The sequence below is a fragment of the Haliotis rubra genome, unplaced genomic scaffold (assembly GCF_003918875.1).
Source record: "Haliotis rubra isolate DU_JTF1 unplaced genomic scaffold, ASM391887v1 Scf29, whole genome shotgun sequence".
Taxonomy (NCBI): domain Eukaryota; kingdom Metazoa; phylum Mollusca; class Gastropoda; order Lepetellida; family Haliotidae; genus Haliotis; species Haliotis rubra.
The window spans coordinates 996,327-1,022,720 of record NW_025766957.1 but is presented as its reverse complement, the minus strand read 5'-3'; the positions used below and the strand labels follow the sequence as shown (position 1 = coordinate 1,022,720).

Here is a 26,394-nt window from a genome sequence, read left to right as displayed (position 1 = left end):
TCACTTACTGTCAAACCAATATATCGCAATACGTACCGCAACACTAATACCTGAATTGCAGCATATTGCAATACAATTTATTTGCCAATAACACAGCCCTACTTATCTAAACCCCAGATGTCAGGAAACCTCGCCGGCCAGATGATATTTGCTTAATACATACAACACAAAATGACCCATTTACTGGAAATCCAGTTTCTGTATCCAGACAAATCAGGCAGTGCAGAATACCCAGTATTGTGTCCGACTTACCGGACAAGTACCAAGCTTCACGATATTTATTTTGCAATTCATCATCCCGGATTATACATCCAAGGGAAGGATATCATGTGCTTGGGTTGTGAATTTCATCAGATTATCAGCTGATCACTACGAATAGTTTATATAAAAATACCCATCATATACCTCTGCTTATGTTAGTAAACAATAGATAGTTTAATTAAAAATCTCATTAAGTTTTGTCTATGTTAAGGGTTACATTTATATTTTTATGTTATTGATGATCATTATTATTTCAAGGGTCTATAGTAAAATATTCCAATATTGGAACGCATTATTCCTGATATAACAATGGTGTCTGATACAATTTATTCTGACCATTCAATCAAAATTCTGTGTGTTATTTTTATCCCCTGCAACGCTGTTTTGCAGGGGGTATTAAAATGGACTCCGTGCGTGCATCCTTCCGTCCGTGCACATTTGTCTTTTCCGGAACAGAACTCTAAAACCGTGCAATATTTCTTCACCAAACTTGGCACATAGATAGATCTGGTGGTGTACTGGTGCCTTTTGGTAGTTTTGGAATTCTGAATAAAACATTTTTGGCCTTTCCATGGCAAAAAGTTTGACTTAGCCTGAAATTGGTGGTATAGTTTGGCATGAAATGCATGTGGACCCGGGGTTTTTTATGACCCAAGACTGCCGCTGTTACAGGTCATTGGCTCCCTCCCTCTGCAAGCCGTCTGCGTTCTGCTGTTTATTTTGTTGACAGTTACATAGACAGATTCTTTAATACAAATGCATAAAATCAGTGATTTACAATGGGATTAGGTTGTCTGACAAAACATCCACTTGCACAGTTTGAGATCGATTGGGTCATTGGATGAAGAGATATTTACAAAAAAACGGGTCCACATGCATTCTATGCCAAACTATAGTACACTTTTCCGGAGCTGAACTCTAAAACCGTTGACTATTTCTTTACCAAACTTGGCACATAGATTGATCTGGTGGTGTACTGGTGCCTTTTGGTAGTTTTGGAATTCTGAATAAAATATTTTTGGCATTTCCATGTCAACAAGTTTGACTTAGCCTGATATTGGTGGTTGTGCTCTTTTCCGGAGCTGAACTCTAAAACCGTTCAATGTTTCTTCACAAAACTTGGCACATAGATTGGTCTGGTGGTGTACTGGTTCCGTTTTGGTAGTTTTGGAAGTCTGAATAATTTTGTTATGACATTTCCATGGCAACAAGTTTGACTAAAACAGAAATTAGTGGTAGTGCACTTTTCCGGAGCAGAACTCTAAAAACCTTTCAATACTCTCCTTCCACTTTTCTATATACACACCTAAATATTTGACATAATCATAACTCGTAGACATAATCATGAAGAGTATTTTGCCATTGCGGGGGATATTGATGACTTTGTCTGCGTGTGTTCATTATTTCTTCTGTGCTAATTCCTGCTTTCTTACAAGAAAATGTTCACAGTAGTCTTATTCCTTGCATATAAATCAATGCCAAGAAGGACAGAAAATAAAATTTATAACTGCAATTACTGATGTTTTATCTCAGATTTCAGATTTTTAAAGTATCACTCTTTCATTCACCTAAATTTGCTGAAGCCGACGGGCTACACTGTAATTGTATTACTATGCATCATGCCCGATCTTATGCATTATGTAATTTTCCTGGTTTTTGTTGTTGATGATAAATTGGGTAGGGGGTAACTGACAAGACATTTACTGATTTAGATATCTGACGGTTTGTTTATCCCGACAATTTTTTAAAGGCTGCATGCGTCTGGATAAGCGAGGTTCAGCTGTATTTCATGCAAGGGGCAGTGGAGTAGCCTAGTGGTTAAAGTGTTCACTCATCATGCCAAAGGCCTGGGTTCGATTCCCCACATGGGTACAATGTGTGAAGTTACCCGTAAAGATCCGGGTTAGAATTGGTCTTCATACTTGTCGTAAGGGGCGACCAACAAGATCGGACAGTCAGGCTCGCAGACTTGCTTGGCACATGTCATCGTATCCCAGTTGCGTAGATCAATGTTCATGCTGTTGATTGTGGTGTGGTCAAACTGTTTGCTCATCATGGCAAAAACCAGGGTTTGATTCCCCACATGGGTACAAAGTGTGAAGCCCATTTCTGGTGTCCCCCTGCTGTGATGTTGCTGTAATGTTGCTAAAAGCGGCGTAAAACCATACTGATTCACTCACTCACTGTATGTCATGCCGTACTCAACACTGATTTCATGTATGGCCATTGGTATTGTCTGCAAAAACTAAAAAAACAATAAACTAGACAAAATACATATTTGTGAGGTCAAACCTTGGTGCACAAGCAGGAAAGAAAACACCCAGAACTATGTTGCATACCTTTGAACAAATGGGAAAAGGAAATCATTGACCCAATTTGGCATGTTTAATGTCCGATATGATCAACACACAAACTCAGACAGATTTTGTCAATAAATTCCATCAGGCTTTAAATTGTACATAAATGTTCATCAAAAGTACCTGGAACATGCTGGAGGTCATTTTCAGATTAGTCTCTTTATTAAATCTTTAACCTACAGAAGTAGGTTTTGTTTATTTAGTTGCAAGTGGTAAAAATATATTATAAAGGAATCTTCTTATCAGCATCAGACAGGCTGGATGCATAAAACAGTTCACAGTTTTCTGTCATTCTGTTTGTTCATACATAAAACTAATATTTTTGTTTGTTTTCACTTTGCCAACATTGTATAGGACTATTAGTGAAATCATGCAAGTGATGAAGTACATTTATATATATTTGGATATAGTTATGACAGATAATGAATATTCACTCATCTGAAAAACATGTCAAAGAGAATTAATGAGGGCTGAGTGTACTTGCATTCCTACATAAGAGCTATGGAAATTGAACAGCTGTGTTATATATATATAAGGTGACCATAACAACACAAGGTTTCCTGAGGTCTTGGGCTGTTACAATTCACATGTGTATTCGATGATCACTAGACTTGGATATTCACAATCATTTTTATAACGGAGTGTTTTACTTGAATTTGGTTGTTATTTTTTATATCAAAATGAGATATGCAAGCCAGGTAGGATAATAGCCAGCATTTAAGTATATTCAGTTTGACAGCAGTGTGGTCACTGTTCATTGCTGTGATAAATTATCACTGTCAACATGGTTGAAACATGTCAAGTAACTTTTTCACATTGTTTCACAAGATATATTGACCATTAGAATGATCATCTGACTTTTTATTGTATTCATTACCCAATAGTCATATTTGTCACCCAATATTTGGGATATCGTCACTAGGGCTGCGCAATATAACCAGTTTACCAGTATTTACCGGTTCAGACATGAAAACGATACGTATTGCGATACGCTGATTGAAAACCGGTATTTTGACATGCATTCGAAAAACTTCGTAACGCTCGGAAATCTTCAGGATATTTCCGTTTTTTAAATTGTTCCTTTCCTTGTTTCATTTGTGCCAATCATTATTTACATTTTTATTTTGTCATGATTTTGTTTTTATTAACGCCTAATCAAGTATTGTTTTTGTGTTGCGTTTTTGCTTTATAAATCAAGCATTAACTCGATTATACATATTTTTGTTAAAGAAAACTTCTTGCAATAAATTGCAATACATATCACAATACATGCTTTCGCATCGCAATTTATCGCAATATGAAAATTCCTTGCAATACCCACCCCTTATCGTCACATTCACCTTGTCATGCCTTATAGTTGATTCATTGTACTAGCTTTGCTAAGGAGAATTGTGAAGACCCAGTTTAGAATTGGTCTTCAGCGACCCATATTTGTTGTAAGAGGTGGCTAACAGGATCAGGTGGTCAGGCTCGCTGACTTGGTTGACACATGTCATCGTATTCCAATTGCGTGGATTGTTGCTTATCATAGGATTGTATGGCCCAGACTTCATTATTTACAGGCTAGAATATTGCTTAGTGCTTGGTTGAACAACAAACCAGTAACAACAACCTTGCAAAGGACCAAACTAGTCATATTTAGTAAAAAGTAGGATTCTTTCTTAAACCATGTAGACCCGTGAAGATCCGGGTTAGAATTGAACTTCAGTAACACGTTTCTCGAGAGAGGCGACTACCGGGATCGGGTGGTCAGGCTCTCTGACTTGGTTAACACATGTCATCGTATCCCAATTGCGTAGATCAATATTCATGCTGTTGATCACTGGTCCAGACTCAATTATTTACAGATTAAAGCCATATACTTGGAACATTTCCTAAGTGTGGCATAAAACTGAGCTCACTCACTCACTTAAACCTTGTAACTGAAGAAGGAGGTTGCAGACCGCAGCCATTTACCTGGAATATTTCCTGAATGTGGGGTAAAACTGAACTCACTCAATCATTCACTCACTCACTTAAACCATGTAACTGAAGAAGGAGATTTAAATAGGTTAGGCTAATGTAAACTGACTGAATGCCTGACTGCACGAGAAGCATGGTTCCTGATTTCTTGTCAATGGTTAGTTTCAGAGAAAAGACATGGGTCGCTACTCTGGTAAAACATGTCGCTTGTTGACCATGCTGGGTCTCACTGGAGCATTCTTCCTGGTGGAGATCATCGTAGGCTACATCACCAACTCCATCGCCCTTGTGGCAGACTCCTTTCACATGTTGTCTGATGTTGTGGCATTAATCGTGGGATTTTCCTGTGTTAGGGTAAGTCACCTTCACATTCCCTTCAGTTTGCTGGCCCAAGCCATATATTCCTTCACTATCCGATACAAATATGAAAATGGAAACACTTCCTTATCAACTTCCTCATTTCCTCATCAACTTCCTCATATACTCCTAAATGTTGTATTTCTTCATAATAAAGTAGTTGACATCCATAAAATCTCTCTTCTTTAAGTGTATCACTTCTAAATGCCATTTCAAAGATTTCCCCATCAAGATGATTAGTGCATCAAAAAGATGAAATTTTCAGTATCCCTTGTCATATCTTTTCTGAATTCAGATTGCACGTTGGCCGAGTGAGAAGAATACCTTTGGCTGGATCCGCGCTGAAGTTCTGGGGGCCCTTGTCAATTCTGTGTTTCTCCTTGCGCTGTGTTTCTCTATCCTGGTGGAATCCCTCAAACGATTGGTCCAGGTTGAGGAGATCGATGACCCCAAGCTGATGCTGATTGTTGGGGTGTGTGGTCTCGTGGTGAACCTCATTGGTCTGGCTTTATTTCATCAACATGGTAAGAAAATAACACAAAAAGCAACCTTGCATACTGTAAAAGTATTATATTTCGAGAGGTTTTATTTTCTCGCTTTTTGCGCAAAACATTTTAGCGCGAAAATTTATACAGTCTAGCCACGCTCGCCCCTGAGTTGTTACCATAACACATCAAGTTTGAAGACAGAAATCTATAGGAATCTTAAAATGACGACTGATAGTAGCATAAAGAATCATACTTAACTGTAGCTGTAATGTATTTCCCAAAACATAATTAAATAATGAGCCAAATCCCATCCCCAAATTAGCAAAAACAGCAATGTGTGTTGTGGCCACCATGGAAATTGGTCACATGACAGATGGTTTGATACAAAACAGATTACCATGAAATGACTCGGAAAGAAATAATACAGCAGTATTTTATTTATTCATTAAGATTTTATTTACCAGTACATCATGAAGCGAATAGTCACTTAACACTCAATCATCTCATTCACAACAACCCGGCTTGTTTGAAATCACAAAGAGCTTCATATACAGTAGAAGTTAATTCAGGTCAGAATTCGGATTACTGTGTACTAGTATATCGCACAGATAGGGAGTTCCTGTGAGTATGCAATAAACGCCGCCTGACAGGTTAAGCCACTCTGTTTGTTTTCACTGCTATTAGTGGCGGCCAAAGAGACAGCTGGCAGTTCCGGCAATTACTGATTGCGCGAATAATTGACCGCGCGATGTAGTCTAAACTGTCAATTCCGCGAAAATTGCACCACACGAAAATAAGTATGTTTACAGTATCTTTCTTCAAAGGTGATAAAATATCTAAAGGCCAGTTTCATATTTACCATTTCAGCCTATTTGAGTAAAGGAAACTCTGTTAGTTTTAAGTTAGGTTTATTTTGTAACCATAAGGGGCAGTGGGGTAGACTAGTGGTTAAGGCATCGGCTCGTCATGTTGAAGACCCGGGTTTGATTCCCCACATGGGTACAATGTGTGAAGCCCATCTCTGGTGTCCCCCGCTTGATATTGCTGAAATATTGCTTAAGGCGGCGTAAAACCCAACTCTCTCACTTGTAACCATAAAATATCAAATATTAAACAGGGATTTACAGGACCCGAATTCCTGTGTCCTATACACATAAAAATTGACAATGGACGCAACGAAATTTATTAGTGCATCCAAGGGATGCAGAAAAAGTCCAAATATTTTTTGTAAAATTTCCAATCAAGTGAAAATAAGTTATCACTGAGTTTGCAACTAATTGGGTTATGGTATCATTTGCAATTTAATTACTGTAACAATGTGATGATCATGATACACAACACAGTATTAATAATAATATTTAAGTGTCTGGGACCCCCATTTTGTAGTCCAGGAACCCTGAAAATTAAGAATATGTGTCCAAGGGACCCTTAAATACAGGAGTCGAGGTAAATCCCTGTATAAAATACTATTAAAAACAAACTCTGAATATATTTCTGAATATTAGTTACCACAAAGCAATCTCAGCTCCAGGGCGATCATAACTCTGATATAATAACGGATAATAATAATCACTTATGACGGTCATTTCACTGAGATGTTTCTAACACTTCAATGATATTTATGTGTATGAGTTTCAGGTATAAGTGGGATATCGTTAACTTATAGCAAAGGCAGAATTATTTTGACTAATATTAAATCAAATCTTCTCAATCATGTTACAGTCCAATGATATAAACATCAGGGGTAAAAGTGACTTGATTATTTTCCTCAGGTCACTCCCACGGAGGAGGCAGTCACAATCATGGTGGAGGGGGTCACACTCACCACGGTCATGACAGTCACGACGAACCAAGTACCGAGAATGAGAAACTTGTTACAAAGCAAAATATCATCAATGGCCTCAACACTCAGGATGGGGAAGGTGATATGGATGTACAGATAGAGATAGAAAGCAGCAAACCCAAAGTTGGTGAGTATATACGTTGTATTAATCTATATACACCCTTGTAGTCAAACCCGTGCAGAGTTACGTCCCTTGATTCACTTCACTTGGGCAGACAAATAGAATCACTTTGGTGTTGTCCTCAATTAAGAAGTAGTTTGTTTTATCCATTTCATTATGATTTCATGAAGATATACAAAGTATTTATCACATGGGAAATGGAAGTATCGTCATATCATAGGTTTTGGGACATCATACGTTTTTGGACAGTAGTGCTTACTCGTGCTGTTACGAGCAGTGTTGCTTCTCACAGATTTTGTAAATTCTTGAATCTTGGCTTGTGTTTTGAATGAAGTTATCCTTTATATGTAAGTGTCATGTTTTACAATTGTTCATGCGACAACAAGGGATGATCTTTAAGAGTCCTAAAACCCATAACAGGAGGATATAATAAACTGGATGATAATGATAGTTCCTGATCTGTAAGTGCCGTATGTAAAAGACGACCTTTTGCCTTGTCGCTCGCTCGCTCACTCACTCACTCACTCACTCACTCACTCACTCACTCACTCACTCACTCACTCACTCCACACACTCACTCACTCACTCACTCACTCACTTCCATCCACCCATCCACTCACTCACCAACAAACCCTCACAATCGACTCATTAAAGCTATCTCATATAGAGATATAATGCTGAACACATTTTGATATTTAACATGTTCAATGCTTTCATAAATGCTGCTTCCAGTATGCGGAGGACAGTGGGGAAGTCTAGTGGTCAAACTGTTCGCTTGTCATGCCGAAGACCCGGGTTGGATTCCCCACATGGGTACAATGTGTGAAGCTCATTTCTGGTGTCACCCTGCCATAATATTGCTAAAATATTGCTGAAAGCGGCATCAAACCATACTCACTCACTTCCAATATGTTGACATTCAAAGAAACTCATACACCTGTACACAGAATGCCATCTCTTAAATTTTCATTTATGTTTTAATTCTGATATGTTTGTTGTCATTCACAAGGTTTATGCTTGTCATAAAAAAATGTGCAATTAACAGGTATGTTTGTAATACCCCTGTAAAGGCTAGAAAACATTTGGATCTTTTTTAAAGGGAGTTTCATAATGAGAGACCGCCTCCGTGGTGTAGTGGTTAGAGCGTCCGCCCAGAGAGCGGAAGGTCGCGGGTTCGATCCCAGGCCACGTCATACCAAAAGACGTTAAAATATGGTACTTGTTGGTCCCTGCCTGGCGCTCGGCATTATTGGGTACAACAAGGACTGGTCGGCTCGGAGTCAGTATAATGTGTCTGAGTGGGGTATTCATGCTTCACTGCGGCTTGGTATCTCAGTGGGCTAGCACTATAAAACCAGCTTCAGTCTGGGCTAGTACAAGCAGCCGCACATACACATACACACGCATGCACGTCGTCATATGAGCGAAATATTCTCAAGCACGACGTTAAACCCAATTTCACTTCACCTCACCCCACCTCACCTCACCTCACCTCATAATGAGAGATGTATTGATGATTTGCCCAGTTTCCCAATCCCAGCTGAACATGAGAGGGGTGTTCCTCCACGTGCTGGGAGACGCCCTAGGGTCTGTCATTGTCATCATCAGTGCCCTCGTCATCTGGTTTGTGGAGGGAGACTGGAAGTATTATGTGGATCCAGTTATGAGGTAGGCACCATATTCACTGTCTGGCACATTGGTGGCCCTGTTGTCAGGTCACAGTTTGATGTGCAGAGTTGTGTCCCTTGTCGTGTCCCTTGTTGTGTTCCCCCTACCTATAATCAAAGATTTGAATTTCAGTCCACCCTGATTCATTCTCTTCCCACAGAGGTTATTTGTCATATCATCATACGAACCTCTGTTCTAATACGGACATATTTCCCGGTTCTCGGAAAATCCCCTAGTGGCATAAAATCGCAACACAACTTATCTCCCTTTTTTTATCCAATCAGAACACGTATTGCATCGACTTAGATCCAAATTCTAAGGTGTGGCCACAAATATCCTTCCTCTGCCGGGGACTTGTATTGATGTGACACACAAGATATATAAATTATATATATAATCGCTACCCTGTCCGCTGTCAACGAGGGCGATGGAGACGCCATTGATTAACCATTCTGCATCACTCAGGGGAAGAGGTTCTAGTTTTCCCGAAGCATACAGAAATGACTGAGGCCTTGCAAATGATCACTTTTGAAACAACGTCACTGACTGCACAACCAAATCTGATTGCAACCAATCACGAATGTTGAACACTCACACCGTGAAAGGGCCGTATTAGAACAGAGGTTCGTAGGAAGATATGACAAGTAACTTCTGTGGGAAGAGAATGACCCTGATTATGTTCCTTGGCTTGTCAGCATATTGCCCGTGTTCATTAATTTCACCAAAGTCGTTAGCATCTAAGACCTGCATAACATTGGTCTTTCCTTTCTCATTAGCTAACATGTTGTAATGTGACTTAAATGCTGCTCATCGCTGTGCAATACTGACATACTCATTTCTTGATACAGCATTGCATTATTTATTACTGTTGACTCACTTCCTCACCGGTGATTCTCTGTAACAAATTACAGCTGATATTCTGTAACAAATTATAGATGATATTCTGTAAACAAGTACATCTGATCCCCTGAAACAAATTACAGCTGATATTATGTAAAAAATTACATTTGATTCTTTGTAACAAATGCTAAGTTTCTAAGTGATTGAAGGGGACTGTACAGTTCAAATCAAATTAGCCATTTATAAGGGCATGCAGTAATGTATGGAAGTGAAATGGTGGTTTGAGAAGTACCTCTGAATATCACAAGAAACCTTAAAAACTTTTAATTTTTAAACTTATCCCATCTCACGATTTGCACTTCTCTCTATTGCTTCGACGCTGAGTGGAACGAATGAGAACTTTTCCTGTAGGCCTCTCTTGTCCATACGCCTGTGTTCCCCAGGCTGCTCTCCTTATAGGACAGGTCCCTAGTCCACGGCTAAGCATGCAGCATGTTCCCCTGTCTACCCACGTAACTACCTCAGAGTGATCATTCTTCTTCTTGTCGCACCACTGTGTGGATGTATTGTGAGAGTTCTCAGCTTTCCTTACAAGTTAACATGAGAAATATATCATGGGTTGTTGACCCTAAGTAGCGTAATTTTGTGCACACTGTAACAATATTTACTTCCTCGGATCCCCACTCGTCATGTGTGGGCTGTATTGACCTGTGTTCCTGGAGCAAACGTTGTCGGGAATGTTCTCCCTTTTCAAGGACGTTTTTAGAGCATATAGACATGCTTGCTCCCATTGGCTGGCAGACAGAGCTCGTTACACTTCAACAGTTGATCACCCGGCAAACCCCCGCTTTCAACGACCAGTAGTAACTGCTCGTCGTCCGGAGATTCCCATGTGGCGCATCATCACATTGGCATCATCCCATCATCACATTGGCGCATCATCAGATGTCTACTCGTCGTTCCTCCTCATCAAACAGCTCTGTGTTGCCAGCTTACTCACACAGCCGATCTACATCGTCAAATCGCCAAATCGGTTCACCATACCGAATGGATTCACCAGACCGAACCGTTTCGCCACAGCGTATGTGGATTACGTCATCGACTCAATTTGCCATAATATTAAGACCGAAATGGTTCACATCATCGATTCAATTCCCAGCACCGAAACGCCTCGCCTCACCGTAACGGCTCTCTTCACCGAAACGATTCACCTCGGCCGGAACATTTCACCTCGCCTCACCGGTTCATCTGATCTGATCAGCTGAGATCATTTAAACGTTTCAGATTACCGAACCGATCCAGATCACAGTCACGATCCAGATCACAACGCCGATCCAAATCACGGACTAATTCAGATCACATCAACGTTCCGGCTCACCACCCTGACCCGTTTACCAGCCCGACTTGTACCGTTTCACCAGGCCGAACCACTTCCTATCACCGAACCAGTTCACCTGGCCGTTCAAGATCACTGAATTGTCAGCACTCATCGAACTGTCAGCATTTGTCAATAATCCGTTCCTCGGACCTTGCTAGCATTTGGCGATTCACCACTCGTGTTATTTCCAACACGGCGTGACCGCCTCCGTGGTGTAGTGGTTAGAGCGTCCGCCCGGAGAGCGGAAGGTCGCGGGTTCGATCCCCGACCGCGTCATACCAAAAGACGTTAAAATATGGTACTTGTTGGTCCCTGCCTGGCGCTCGGCATTAATGGGTACAATAAGGACTGGTCGGCTCGGAGTCAGTATAATGTGTCTGAGTGGGGTATTCATGCTTCACTGCGGCATGGTATCTCAGTGGGCTAGCACTATAAAACCAACTTAAGTCTGGGCTAGTACAAGCAGCCGCACATACACATACACACGCATGCACGTCGTCATATGAGCGAAATATTCTCAAGCACGACGTAAAACCCAATTTCACCTCACCTCCAACACGGCACATCTTACCAGCCTATCAGAACCTATGCCAATTGTGTCTGGGATGCCTCCCAAGACACTTAACCCACATCGAGCCTCATCTTTGTTTTCATGGTTTGGGCTATGCCAGTCGCCTATAAGATGCAGGAATGGTTTTGGTTGATTCGACATACATGATCACATGGTTCGCCGACCACCTACTGCTACCTAGAGCAATATACTAGATGTTCTATTGATTACATTCAACATGAAGGATCGGGACTTGTCAACACTGGTTTTCCACATCCTCAACGAGGTTCGTGAACTTGCATCTAGATAGGGCCAAATTTGTCGAACTCTGCTAGTTTTCAACATGATCCTAGTTTTCAGGGCATCAATTTACATGTGATGTCAGTAGCGCAGTCATCTGGACATATCACTCTCGGCACTTGACGGTCTGACAATCCCAGTTCTCAAGAGTCCTCTGTGACCGGGGCTCATCTCATTCCAGATTTAATCTACCATCCGATCTTCACCTTTGTTGAATGATTCGGTTCAACGAATCTACCCTTCGGTGTAGATATCAGTTCTACAACCACCCGGTAGGTCATTACTAGATAAGCTTGCTAGCCAGGAATACTTTACGACGCTTCACTGAGTCTTGTTACTACAGACTACTCGTAACAGCGTGTTTGTGTATCGCTGGGTGCAATTATTGCAGATGGTTCGTCATCTTCAGCTCCCTTTGTTTTACATGATAAGCAAGTTTCTGGACAGATAACAGATGGGTCAAGTTTTTTGCGCATGGTACCAGCAGTGATGTTTTGTCAAATAGCCAGCATAGCTCAGCCCGGAATGTATGGGTTTTTTGTCACTCGTGTGTAACGTTTGCAAATGGCGGACTACTGTTTGTTTACCGGAAATTTGATGATTAGAGTGACTATGAAGTGCCCTTGTAGACTTGTCTTGGTCCAACGAATCGGATATCAAGTCCAGCCTTTAAATGCTAGTAACAATGAACGGTGCCATTCCCGGTAAGAGTGTTTGTGTCAGGATTTCGACAGCCAGTCGAGAGAGACTGCTTATCGGAGGTGACAGACAGAAACACCCGTGAACGGTTTGACTTTTTGCTGGGGTTACTCGGTTTTCTACACTAGCTCAAGCACTGAGTTCAGAGGTCACTGCAGTTATGTGTGGACTGTTACCAGGCAGCGATCTACTACCTTTCTCACTCCACCTGGCTAACCATCATTTTGTTCGTCCAACCGAAACGTTCCTGAGGTTTGCTGATCATACGAATTTCTTCGATTTGTTTACAAAGTGAACGTTCCTGTAAATTGACTGAAAATCGTCATGCGCCGAACATACTATATTCAGCACTCCGTTAGAACTGACATAGTAGCTCGACTTATTAAACGTTCTTATCTCAGGAAGATATCTCTTTGTCAGAGGCAAGAGTTGTTAGACCTCTCATTTCCCTCGACCTGCGAGACGCCTACCTTCACATCCCGATACATCCAGACTATCGGAAGTATCTTCGATTTACTTTCAAGGGGTATCATTGATACCAATGGAGGGTCCTGCTGTTTGGCATATGTACGGCCCTGTGGCTTTTTACTCAGATACCCAATCTGATAACAAGCTACCTGCATTGTCGAGGCATGACAATCGAGAACTATATCAAAGACTGTGTTCAAGCCCAGCAGGATTCAGTCATCCTTCCTCTCCACAGGCAGTTCATCATCAAGTTGCTCGCGCAATTAGGATGGCTGCTGAATTCAGAGAAATCGGAGGTAACACCAACCCGTTTTGGGGTTTTTTATAGGGACAATATTCAACACTACAGGTCATGATGTTTGTGCCCCAGGAGAGGTGGGACAAGATCCAGTGCAACGCACCACTAGTGCTGGTCCAACCCACAACTTTTCGCCAGTGGCAGAAGTTACTAGGGTGGTTGACGTCGGCACAAGCGCTGACTTACAGGGGCCAGCTGCCCTCTTCAGATGTTTCTGTGCCCATACATCCGGGACGACTCTCCAGGAGCACCCTCTCCTTAGGAGCAATGATGCCTAGTAAGCCAAGGGGTTCAGGAGAACCCATCACTACATCACTAGTATAGGTACTATGCTAGTCGGATCCTGCAGCTGAACACCACATTGCTCAGGAGCACCCTCTCCTTGGGAGCAATGATGCCTAGTAAGCCAAGGGGTTCAGGAGAACCCATCACTAGTAGAGGTACTATGCTAGTCAGATCCGCCTCCTTGGGTTCATTGCTATCTACAAGGGGTTGTCATTAGTCTATACAGTTTGATCCTATACTGTCAGTGCCTTTTGACTTGGGGTAATCAGGAGAACCCCCCACAGGTACACAGACACACACACACACTATACCTCCAACTTTTGACTTGGGGTAATCTGTGGATACACACACACACACACCCTCCAACCGTGAGATAGGATAAGTTTAAAAATTTGAAAATTTTAATTACTTATCCTATCTCACGAGATGGATGACCACCCAGCCTCCCCTCTACTCAGATTACGACGGTTACGTATAACTCATTGGCTCCAAGAAGACAATGATCACTCTGAGGTAGTTACGTGGGTAGACAGGGGAACATGCTGCATGCTTAGCCATGGACTAGGGACCTGTCCTATAAGGAGAGCAGCCTGGGGAACACGGCCGTATGGACAAGAGAGGCCTACAGGAAAAGTTCTCATTCGTTCCACTCAGCGTCGAAGCAAGAAAGAGAAATGCAAATCATGAGATAGGATAAGTACCGTATATGACCGTCTATAAGCCGAATTTTGAGGACCAAAAAAAGCAGTCTGTAGAAGGGGGTCGTCTTATCCATGGGTTACGCTTTCGTCAAACTTTTTTCCAGGGGTAAGAAAACAACATCGTATCACTTCGCGTGAACAAACAACAGAAGACGACTTTGTCAGTAGAGACGTCAAATTTGCAATTAAACATCACTAGACAAAATTATTTACCTTTTAAGTTATAAGTTGTTTTTGCTGGGCATTGTATTATTTGCAGGGATTAAGATTACCGTGTGTATCTGAGCCGGAAAAAGCATATAAATGTACAATTTATATTAAAATTTTCAATTTCTTTGACTGTGCCATACTTAAAATCAGCCTGTTAAGTGTCATCAACATGATTCTCATGCTTTGATTGTTTTCTTCCAGTGTCCTGCTAGTAATCATCATCATTAGTACAACAATTCCACTTTGTAAGTATGATGACACGTGAAGGTCCGGGCTAGAATTGGTCTTCAGTAACCCATGCTTGTCACAAGAGGCGACTAACGGGATCGGGTGGTCAGGCTTGCTGTCTTGGTTGACACATGTCATCGTAGATCGATGCTCATGTTGTTGATCACTTAATTGTCTGGTTCAGAATTATTTATTTATAGACCGCCGCCATATTAGATGGAATATTTCTGAGTGCGGCGTAAAACTAAACTCACCCACTCACTGTAAGTATGATCAGCACAGAGTGAAAATAATGTTAGTGCAATTTTTTCTTTAGTCAGAGAGAATGAAAGATTATTATTTTTCCTTCTCCTGACTCATGCTCTTTTTGCTTGTCTTCTTCTTCTTGCGAACATAGTGGAACACTTGTATCTCCCTAATTGAAGCTCCCTTCAATTTAAAATCACTAATTAGTATTCACCACGAGTTACCTCCTTTCCACAAGCGCGGGAACGAGGGCGCCACCTCTACCCATGTGCCTCACTCTCTCCTTCTTCGCCCAGTGAGCTGGACGTGAGAGCGCCTGTGTCTCCCGACACACTATATCCTTTGAATTATATTTAGTTAGTTACCTCGTATAGACATCTATAGAGGTTTAGCTAGTATCCTTCAACGATTATATATTGATATTTAGTCGCGTTTTCTACAGTTTATTCACGGGACGCCGTGTTTGTTTCAGTGGATTACGTTGATGAAAATTCTGTACTATTGCAGATTACGTTTTTTATGCTGCTGCTGATCCGCCTTTAATATGATGTACGGCGCCATGTTTATTATATTCACATTGCAGTTGCGGTACTAATTTATCCAATTCTACCTTTTATTAATATTTACTTTTGCGCTTTGGCACGCACAGCAGATAGGTCGCGTATGCAGAGTCTAGTATGACTGATACACCGGAACCCCTCGCCAGTCTACTGCTGTTGGCCGACTCCCCTCCCGTGTGGTGTTCCGCTAGAGTGGTGGAGAGGTGTGGGACGTAGTCCGCCATCTCCAAGAAGCATCCTGCTTCCCCAGACATCCCATCGTCGCAGCAGAAGACTAGAGGGTTTTTCTACTACATCTCAACAGCCGAGATCGTTCCCATCGCAGTTTGGGCCTGTATGATGATCAGCCGGTCATCATACCGGATGTACATCAAAGATTGACCGATGTCGGCACAGATCAGCATGCAGCCTGATGTACCAACGCAGATATGCGATGATCGTCCTGAGGGTCCCATCATTACCAACACTCAACGCAGACGTCGCACACCCAGGGCAGCGTCGACCTCTGAGGGAAAATCAACGAAGTCTACTAGGACTTTCTCAACCGAGATTGTTCCAGCCGATGACCTGGACCTCTACGATGATCAGCTGATCATCATCCCCGACGTACGCCACAAGAAACGACCGGTGACAGCTACAACGACATCAGCAGAGATCACCATGCAGCCTGATGCCTCTACACTGATGTCGGACGATTTTCCGGTGGACCCCTCCATTAACACCGCAGATAAAGCACCGACGACCTCGTCGCAGACCATCCCAGAAGACATGATGCGACAAATTATGAACATCATGGAGGACCACTATAATCTGCGGTAGCAGGGTCCGAGCCTTCGCGAAGGCTCCAACGTAGACAGCACCCCAGAGGCACCCCCCGTCAACGTAGCAGCCAGGACGATGTCACCTTCGCGAAGGAAGTCACGGACCACCTTGACGAAGGACCTAGATGTACAGCCTTCGCGAAGGCCTTCGCGAAGGCGGAAAGGACCTAGATGTACAGCCTTCGCGAAGGCGGAAAGAACCTAGATGTACAGCCTTCGCGAAGGCAGGATAGATCATCACCTTATGCGGTTTCATCCCTAGATGTGGACTCGGACCATCAGACATCACGGAAGCCTTCGCGAAGGTCATATCGTCGTTCCCCCGGACCGGACGCAGAGGAAGCTTCGCGAAGGCATGCGCGAAGGACACCTGAATCCAGATCATCATCATCTAGAAGGACATCGAGGGACTATACAAAGAGCTGCGAAACTATCAACGTTCCCCTCACAAGTCTCCGAGAAGATCAACCCATAGACAAGTTGATCATCGATATCAAGTATAAGAACTACAATCGTATATTGGTTCTGTTGAATCCATGACGAGACGTATGTTCGCTGGCCTAAATAGATCTAGAACGATCAATTAGACACTTATCACCAGACTTCGTAACACGACTTCTGAATATGATAAGATGATCCATGCTGGCCCTACTTAGGCAAGCGCCGCCCGATCCCACATCCTGTTAAACACAGAGGCTGTTCACGAAGCAAGCGCTCATATATATATTTATATATATATATATATACTAATCGGGCTTTGACTCGACACCTTCGCGATGGTCGCGAAGGCTAAGTGGCTCCAAGTCTACTTCACCCAGAAGATCTAGAAGGGATACTTCGAGAACTTCGCGAAGTCTCCGGCGTTCACCGAGGAAGTCTCCTCCAAGGTTTCCATATACTAGCCACTCGTCATATATAGCTACTCGTCAGTCCGTTCAAGACGTCGCATAAGTTGATTATCAACTGTATGCCAGATGCCGTCTATAAGCCTACGTGAAGATAATTGCTCAGGCTATTTACAACACAGAACGTCGCTGTATTATTAGTCAACGACATTTCATAGATCTTCACAGAAATCAACTATTCCGTATAAATTGCTAATATACAATCCCGGACGACGATACGATTATCTACATGCGTGACCATTACGCATATCTGCAGACAATTCAATATCGAAATTGAACAGCAGCCTTGTTACAGCGAGTATAACTCTTAATCGTCAAAGTTTCTGAGAAGAAATATGTACAACAAGTTCAACGTTAATTCTACAATTATGACGATACATTCATGTATACAGTCTACAAGCTCACAACTTGCAAGTTGTTTATACCCTTATATATAAGGAAGTCGGAATTATATTCAAAACTGAAATTACTTTCACGACAACCAGGAAAATAACCTACCCAGCATAAAATTACAGAGCGAGATATTTGGCGCGCCGGAGGTTTCAAGCGATTACCATTAACCCTCGAAACACGTGGTCACTCGGATAACTTCGGGAAGCTACGGTGAAGACCGACGTTTATGCTAATATCAACGACGACAAGAATTTATTCAAGGTGGGTTTTTTCCCGCTACACCGGTGACATCACAGCGCGGGTATTATACAGAATCAAAATGCCTTGTTCTGATTGGACCGCGAGGGACAACGACCTACACAGAGGTCGATCTCAATTCACAGTTCAAGACTTACGTCACAAGTGACAACTATATATCAGTGAACGAGCAAGCCTCATTACAGTCCAGTTAACCTGAACATTCATGATTAGACTGCCTTTCTTCAAGTTAGAGACCTCCCCTGTCAAGTTAAGACGAGGGATCGGCAGTCAGGCGATTTTACATAAAGTTCAACGAGGACAGACACACCTGGTTGTGCACCTACATCGTCAAGGACTTCGCAGCGAATTACCTAGACGAAGATACAAGTGGATCTAAATCCACAGCGTTTCAGACTACAGCTGAATTTCATCAAGCGACTAACACAACTAGATGGTTAGTAAACCTACTAAACTTCTGTTTGGAGAATAAAACGGAAATTTCACGCCCAACCTGGGGATATGAATATAGTGCTCCAACACCTCACAAGTGAGGTTTATGAACACGCCTGGATGACATACTTGGACCCCATGATACGATGATTCTATCAAGATGGCCAGCAAGAGCACTGTAAATTTATCTCCACCAAACCAAACAGGAGGAAAAATGCAACAGATTATTTCCTCTATCATCAACTTACGCAGAGTGAAGTCTCATGTACTATATCTCCATTTGGATCAGAACTGTCATACTACGTGCATATGCGGATGGACCTATTCCGACCCTCCATGAGCTTAATACTCATGATATTATAGCTAACTTCTACAATTGTTCTACACAAATGTGATTGAAATAATGGAGGGTTTATTTCTGGAAATCCGATATGGTGGTTGCAAACCATTATCTGAGAGATATCACCACCGAGGACGTCTCAGGTATACACCAATTCGATCCCATGGTCCTCGCACAACAGCTGACAGTTCCTCGGAGAAGATAAGTCAATCTAACAGATTTTTACTTATCTTATAACAATACTAAATAGCTTCATGCTATATATAATTTACTTAAGTTCCTTTTATCATCACAGTACTATGATTATTACATCATACAATATATAAGTTAACAACTCTACAGAGTTTGTTATTATATATATTTACCTTAAGTTATTCATATCTTAAGAGTAATACTATGGTTACATGATAAATGCATTAGCTAACAAACTCTACAGAGTTTTTGGCTATTTTATACATAGCTTAAGTTAATTAAGCTAACAAACTCTACGGAGTTTTACTATTATATAGGTAACTTAAGCTAATTATACCTTAAGCATAGTACTATACTCATATTATTAAAATATATTGGCTAACAAACTCTAAGGAGTTTTGCTATTATATAGGTAGCTTAAGCTTATTCATATCTTAAGCTTAGTACTATGTTTATATCATATAAGTAGATTAGCTAACAAACTCTAAAGAGTTTTTTGCTATTTGGCTTAAGTATCATCATATTTCTAAGCAATATGGTTATATTATAACATGTATTAGCTAACAAACTCTACAGAGTTTTAGCTATTATATATGTAACTTAAGCTTATTCATATCTTAAGCGCAGTACTATGTTTATATCATATAGGTATATTAGCTATCAAAACTCTAAAAGAGGGTTTTGCTATTATATATTTCGCTTAAGTTTCATCATATTTTAAGCTTTATGGTTACATTATAACATGTATTAGCTAACAAACTCTACGGAGTTCTTGCTATTATATATGTAGCTTAAGTTTTCCTTCATAAGCTCAATACTAGGTTTATATCATAGCTAACAAACTCTAAAGGGTTGTTTTCGCTATTATACAATTAGCTTAAGTTTCATCATATCTTAAGCAGTATGTTTACATTATAAAGGTATTAGCTAACAAAACTCGACGGAGTTTTGTTATTATATATATATAGCTTAAGTTTCATCATAACTTAAGCTCAGTACTATGTTTTTAACATAAAAAGTATATTAGTTAATAAACTCTAAGGAGTTTATTTTGCTATATACATTTAGCTTAAGTCTAATCTTATCTTAAGCTTAGTACTATGGTTACACTATAAACATATTAGCTAATAAACTCTACAGAGTTTTTTGGCTATTATATATGTAGCTTAAGTTAATAATATCTTAAGCACAATACTATACTCATATTGTAAAATATATTAGCTAACAAACTCTACGGAGTTTTGCTATTATATATGTAGCTTAAGTTCATTATATCTTAAGCACACTACTATACTCATATTGTAAAATATATTAGCTAACAAACTCTACGGAGTTTTGCTATTATATATGTAGCTTAAGTTAATTATATCTTAAGCACACTACTATACTCATATTGTAAAAATATATTAGCTAACAAAACCCTACAGAGTTTTGCTATATATATGTAGCTTAAGTTAATTATATCTTAAGCTCAGTACTATACTAATATTATAAATATATATTAGCTAACAAACTCTACAGAGTTTGGCTATTATATATGTAGCTTAAGTTAATTATAGCTTAAGCACAGTACTATACTCATATTATAAAAATATATTAGCTAACAAACTCTACAGAGTTTGGCTATTATATATGTAGCTTAAGTTAATTATAGCTTAAGCACAGTACTATACTCATATTATAAAAATATATTAGCTAACAAACTCTACAGAGTTTTGCTATTATATATGTAGCTAAAGCTTATTCATATCTTAAGCTCAGCATTATATCTATATCATATAAGTATATTAACTAACAAACTCTAAAGAGTTTGCTATTATATAATTAGCTTAAGTTTAATCATATCTTAAGCTTAGTACTATGTTATATCTTAAAGTATTTTAGCTAACAAACTCTAAGGAGTTTATACTAGCATATTAACAAGCTTAAGTCTATTAGTCTTAAGCATTGTATTAATGTTATATATACTTTATCATAATAAGTACATGGTAATAACCTTTTATATGGCAGCTGATAAGTTAGCAGCAGGAATTCATCAGTTCAGTGCCTTTATGAAGTTCCCATAGGGTTATTACAATCATCACAGTTCAAATCACTAATTATTAAAAATCCAAAGTATTAGATATTCCCACCTCCGTTCCGTAGGATGCTACAAGCAAAAAGAGCATGAGTCAGGATAAGGAAAAATATGTAATTTTTGGAGTAAAATTGATATTTTATACTTATCCTGACTCATGAGGTCAGCCCTCCCATCCTCCCCAAATAACACTTTGGATTTCCCTGTAAATTCAAATGTTGGGCTCAGTATATGAGGAGAGAGTGAGGCACATGGGTAGAGGTGGCGCCCTCGTTCCCGCGCTTGTGGAAAAGGAGGTAACTCGTGGTGAATACTAATTAGTGATTTTAAATTGAAGGGAGCTTCAATTAGGGAGATACAAGTGTTCCACTATGTTCATTAAAGAAGAAGAAGACAAGCAAAAAGAGCATGAGTCAGGATAAGTATAAAATATCAATTTTACTCCAAAATTACATGTAGCAAGAGTAATGTGTCTTTATGCATAGGCGGATCCAGACCACCACCCCTTTGTCCTGAAAGTTTATTAAATGACCATTGAAAATCTAGTGAAGATAAAGTGTGCACCCCACCTCCCATCCCTTTCTCAAGAGTGTGTCTTCCCCTCCCCCCCCCTTCTCAAAAAGCTGTATCCGCCCCTGTCATGTCAAAGTTTAGTAAGTAAATTTATGGTGTTGATTGTATTGCTGAAGTGTGAGTTACACCAGGAAGAGGTACAAAATGTTTAAAGTTGTAAATCTATTTCACTTTCTAACACAAGTGATGATGCTGTTGGTGTTTAATTTTTAGTCAGGATATTTCACATTCTGACATGTTTTGTTGCTTAATGTTTCGGTATCAGGCTTCTCCTGGTGGTGTATCATACCCAGATCTGTTCTACAGAAGAGTCATGGGTATTTCCCCGTGAAGGTCCGCGATAGAATATTGATCTTCAGTAACACATGCTTGTCGAAAGAGGCGACTAACAGGATCGGGTGGTCAGGCTCGCTGACTTGGTCGACACAGGTCATTGTATTGTAATTGCATAGACAGATGCTCTTGATGTTGATCACTGGATTGTCTGGTCCAGACTCAATTATTTACAAACAGCAGCCATATAGCTGGAATATTGCTGAGTGCGGCGTAAAACTAAACTCACTCACTCACTCACTGGAAGGATATAGGATGCAGACTGCTTATTCCTATCATCATTGTTTCAGCTTCCTGGAGTTGTGGCAATCCACGAGTTCCATATTTGGCAGCTGGCTGGAAATCGCATCGTGGCAACAGCTCATGTCAGCTGCCACAATGTAGAGGATTACATGCATCTCGCCAGCCGGGTGAAGGAAATCTTCCATGATGAAGGAATACATTCCACAACCATCCAGCCGGAATTTATTGAGGTAATAGTCACATACATATGCCAAAGAGTGTATGGAAATTCAGTAGATCATTGCCAGCTAGAATATTTCCATTTCTCTCATTGATCTTATTTATTTCAGGGACGGTGGGGTAGCCTAGTGGTTAAAGCTTTCACTCATCAGGCCATAAGCCCAGGATCGATTTCCCACATTCAAACAATGTGTGAAGCCCATTTCTGGTGTCCCCTGCCATGATATTGCTGGAATATTGCTAAAAGCAGCGTAAAACTAAACTCACTCACTCACTTATTTACTTTATTGCTCCCACTGTTACCTACTCTTTGCCTGTCCCAGAAGAGAGCATTAGTACAGACATCCTTGATAGAGAAGCAGTGTTGCTGATGGTTGTGTAAGAATGTATTTGTTATGAATAGATTGCACGTGAATGAGTGGCATTTTATTGGCTGACCAGTAAGGGTGTGTGATACTATAGGTATATCGGTTTATAGAGGTTCATTCTTTCCACAATACATATCACAATATAACGTTTTAATTATTTCAAAGGGTGATTTCTATCTTGCGTTTAATGTTATGCACTTGCCAACACCTTCGAAATGTTTCTGTAATTCCATAGTGCACAGAGATAAGAAATGAATTCTCAGTTACTTCCCTTATATGCACACACATTTCTACCTTCCATCAACAACTGTTGTTTTGTTCTGTTTATCTTGTTTTGATCTATATATGATCGTCAAATCATGCAGTTTGAGATTATACAATATATCTTGATGCTTATTGCAAAACGGCCTTGTGTTAGATCACAATCTAATCCAGAAATCTAATCCAGAAACATGTTCGGGCACTGATAACCTTCCAAGAAGGAGCCCGTGAAGATCCGGGTTAGAATTGATCTTCAGTAACCCATGCTTGTCGTAAGAGGCGACCAACGGGATCGGGTGGTCCTGCTTGCTGACTTGGTTGACACATGTCATCGTATCCCAATTGCGTAGATCGATGCTTATGCTGTTGATCACTGGATTGTCTGGTCCAGACTTGATTATTTACAGAGCGCGCCACCATAAAGCTGGAACATTGATGAGTGTGGCTTAAAACTAAACTCACTAACTCGCTCACATCAACAGTGTACACACAGCTCTTTGTTTTTTCATCAACAAATGAAACTCACCGGCTCACTCATCTCTCTGTCACACTACAGTCCGGGCACAGCATTATGAACAAACCCAGCTGTGTGATCGAGTGCAATCCCGGCAACAACTGTATTGGGGACACGTGCTGTGGCAAGACAAGCAAGACGAGTACCAAGAACTCTAGTCCAAATGGCAAGGACAGACAAACTCCAAGTCAGAGTGAACCCTTACAAAGCCAGAGTGAACCCATCCAAGACAAGAGTGAACCCATCCAGAGCTCAAGTAAACCAATCAGAAGCCAGAGTCAAGAACAAGTCGACAAAGATGTTCCTGTTTAGTTGATACAGAGAAAACATTGGAGAGACTTTCATCATTCCTTCCATTGTGAACCACAGCACTGGAGAAGGGTGTGTTGCTGGTGATTTCTTCTAGATAAGCAGAAGTATTTTGTGTATTTTTTACTCATCAGGTCGAAAGGTCAAGGTGAGCCAAAGGCATTTTCTTTTCCCTGTCTGTGAACTTTTGACCTCTCTGAGCTCTCTAAATGATTGGCCTGAAACTTAATGAAGGTTTATGTATGCTGTAAAATAATTTAAAGAAATACAATGTGCAAAATCTTCTACAATACACTCTATCACAGTCACCACAACATCTCGGAATCTGAAATATTGATGTCATGTAAGGCAACTGACAGGTTCAGCTTTCTTCATGTCAATAATAATATTTGGATAATGTTAATTCTTGGAGAAGTTTCATCTGAAAGATCACAAGCACCAGAGTGTAACGGTTTTGGAGGATATTTTGTTTAAAACTGTGACTTACTATTGTGTTTAAAAAATGATGACCTGACCTCATGATTAACAATAAGCTCAATATGATTGTTGATGGTTAGGGACATAACCACGTTGCTATTTTTGTACGTCAGTGTGTATGCTCATTACACAGTTACTATCAAACTTTTCAAATGCTAAATAGCAAATGACAACATGAGTGAAGTCAAGCAATGGGATGTGATTGTTTTTGATTTTGTGCCAATTGACGTAGAATTTTGGTTAATATTTCATGTTTTGAAGAAACAGTATATATATTCATCTTCATTCATGTATTAATCAAACAATCCTGCCTCATACTCAAGGGGTTACATTGTTGTAGAACTCTGTAGAGTTTTATCCTTTAGACAGGACAACTGTCTGTGCAGAGTTTCGTCCCTTTGGCTAGAAAAGATACTTAGCAGAGTTGCTTCCTTCAGGCATGACAATTTGCAGTACAGAGTTACATCCCTTAGACAGGAAAGCTTTATCTGCAGAGTTACATCCCTTAGACAGCACAGCTTTATCTGTGGAGTTGCATCCCTTAGACAGGACAGCTTTATCTGCAGAGTTACATCCCTTAGACAGCACGGCTTTATCTGCAGAGTTGCATCCCTTAGGCAAGCCAAGTTTCCTCACAGTTACATCCCTTACACAGGACAACTTGTATCCCTTAGCTATCTGGATCCTCTGGTTATGGTTATGACTCCCATATTCCCTGATTACGATCCTCAGCTTGTCAGTATTATAGCCTAGCTCGAAGGTTTATGTCTGTGGCCAGTAATAAAGCTTTCCTGCTTTATTAGTTGTGACCTTGAAACCAACTTGATCAACTGGAACTCAAAAATGAACTTCAGGGACAAAATCATGGTAATGGTTGCCGTTGTACAAAACAAACTTGACTAACTTAAGTCTATGTTAAGGGACCGTTCATAATTTATGGCCGGGGGGTGTGGGGGTGATGATGATTTTTGTGGAGAAGCATGTACAATGTGAATCCCCCCCCTAAAATTTATGTACAAAGTAAGTGACCCCACTGCATGTCATGTAGAAATGAATGACCCCCCAACCCCTTCCAATATCTTTTAAGCACATTTTTAAATATTTTTATGTACAAAATTGCTGACCCCCTTGAAACGTGTACAAAATTGATTACCCCACACACACACACCTCCTCCGAACAAAATGGGTGACCCCCCTTAAAATCATCATCACCCCACCCCCACCTGTAAATTATGAACGGTCCCTAAGGTATGGGAGTTTGGGAGTTTCAGTCACCTTAGTGCTAGGATCCATTTGTACAACGGCACCCTGAACATCAGCAAATACAGCTAGACAGGGTTTCACTGTTTCACAGGTGTCTGTGTTGCAATTTGTTGCAAATAGTTATCCACCTTCCTAATATTAGCCATTCACGGAAACGCTCATTGTAAATTATAATCCTAGTTTCTCCCAGTGGAGGCTAACGGTTCACCTGCACTATATACATGCTTGCTTGGTTCGCTGTAGTGGAAAATGTGTATGTATAGTAGATGTGTCATGCTTCACTGATGTACGTGGGCATCACAAATTTTCACAAGCCTGTTCGATATGCCTTAACTTGGAAATCAATCTGTATTCAGCCCTTGTTGGCAACAGGCCTTTTTGTACAAATGAAACATCATTTTTGATTGATGTCTTCCCTTATATCGATTCATGTTTCAATTCTGAATCAACTTTTAGAAAGTAATATTTACAATAATTAGTCTGATAACTGCTTGACTTGTAAATTGGTACAGTACAAATTGCTGCTATTAGAATGAACCTATATTAATCAGTTGTGAGAATTAAGTGGATACCAATCGACTGCAAGAACTGTTTGT

At 40.5% G+C, this 26,394-nt stretch overlaps 1 protein-coding gene across 1 annotated transcript in view; it reads left to right on the top strand.

Moving 5' to 3' along the window:
• Window positions 1-25,617, top strand: part of LOC124281866 (zinc transporter 1-like) — a 35,427-nt gene extending 9,810 nt beyond the window's left edge. Inside the window, exons 2-9 of the mRNA XM_046717881.1 lie at window positions 4,743-4,934; window positions 5,233-5,461; window positions 7,198-7,395; window positions 8,916-9,057; window positions 14,988-15,047; window positions 22,077-22,128; window positions 22,435-22,617; window positions 23,792-25,617. Coding sequence (XP_046573837.1) covers window positions 4,758-4,934; window positions 5,233-5,461; window positions 7,198-7,395; window positions 8,916-9,057; window positions 14,988-15,047; window positions 22,077-22,128; window positions 22,435-22,617; window positions 23,792-24,061 — 1,311 coding nt within the window. The 5' untranslated portion in view covers window positions 4,743-4,757 and the 3' untranslated portion in view covers window positions 24,062-25,617. The remainder of the gene's footprint in view (window positions 1-4,742; window positions 4,935-5,232; window positions 5,462-7,197; window positions 7,396-8,915; window positions 9,058-14,987; window positions 15,048-22,076; window positions 22,129-22,434; window positions 22,618-23,791) is intronic.
• Window positions 25,618-26,394: the final 777 nt, after the last annotated feature.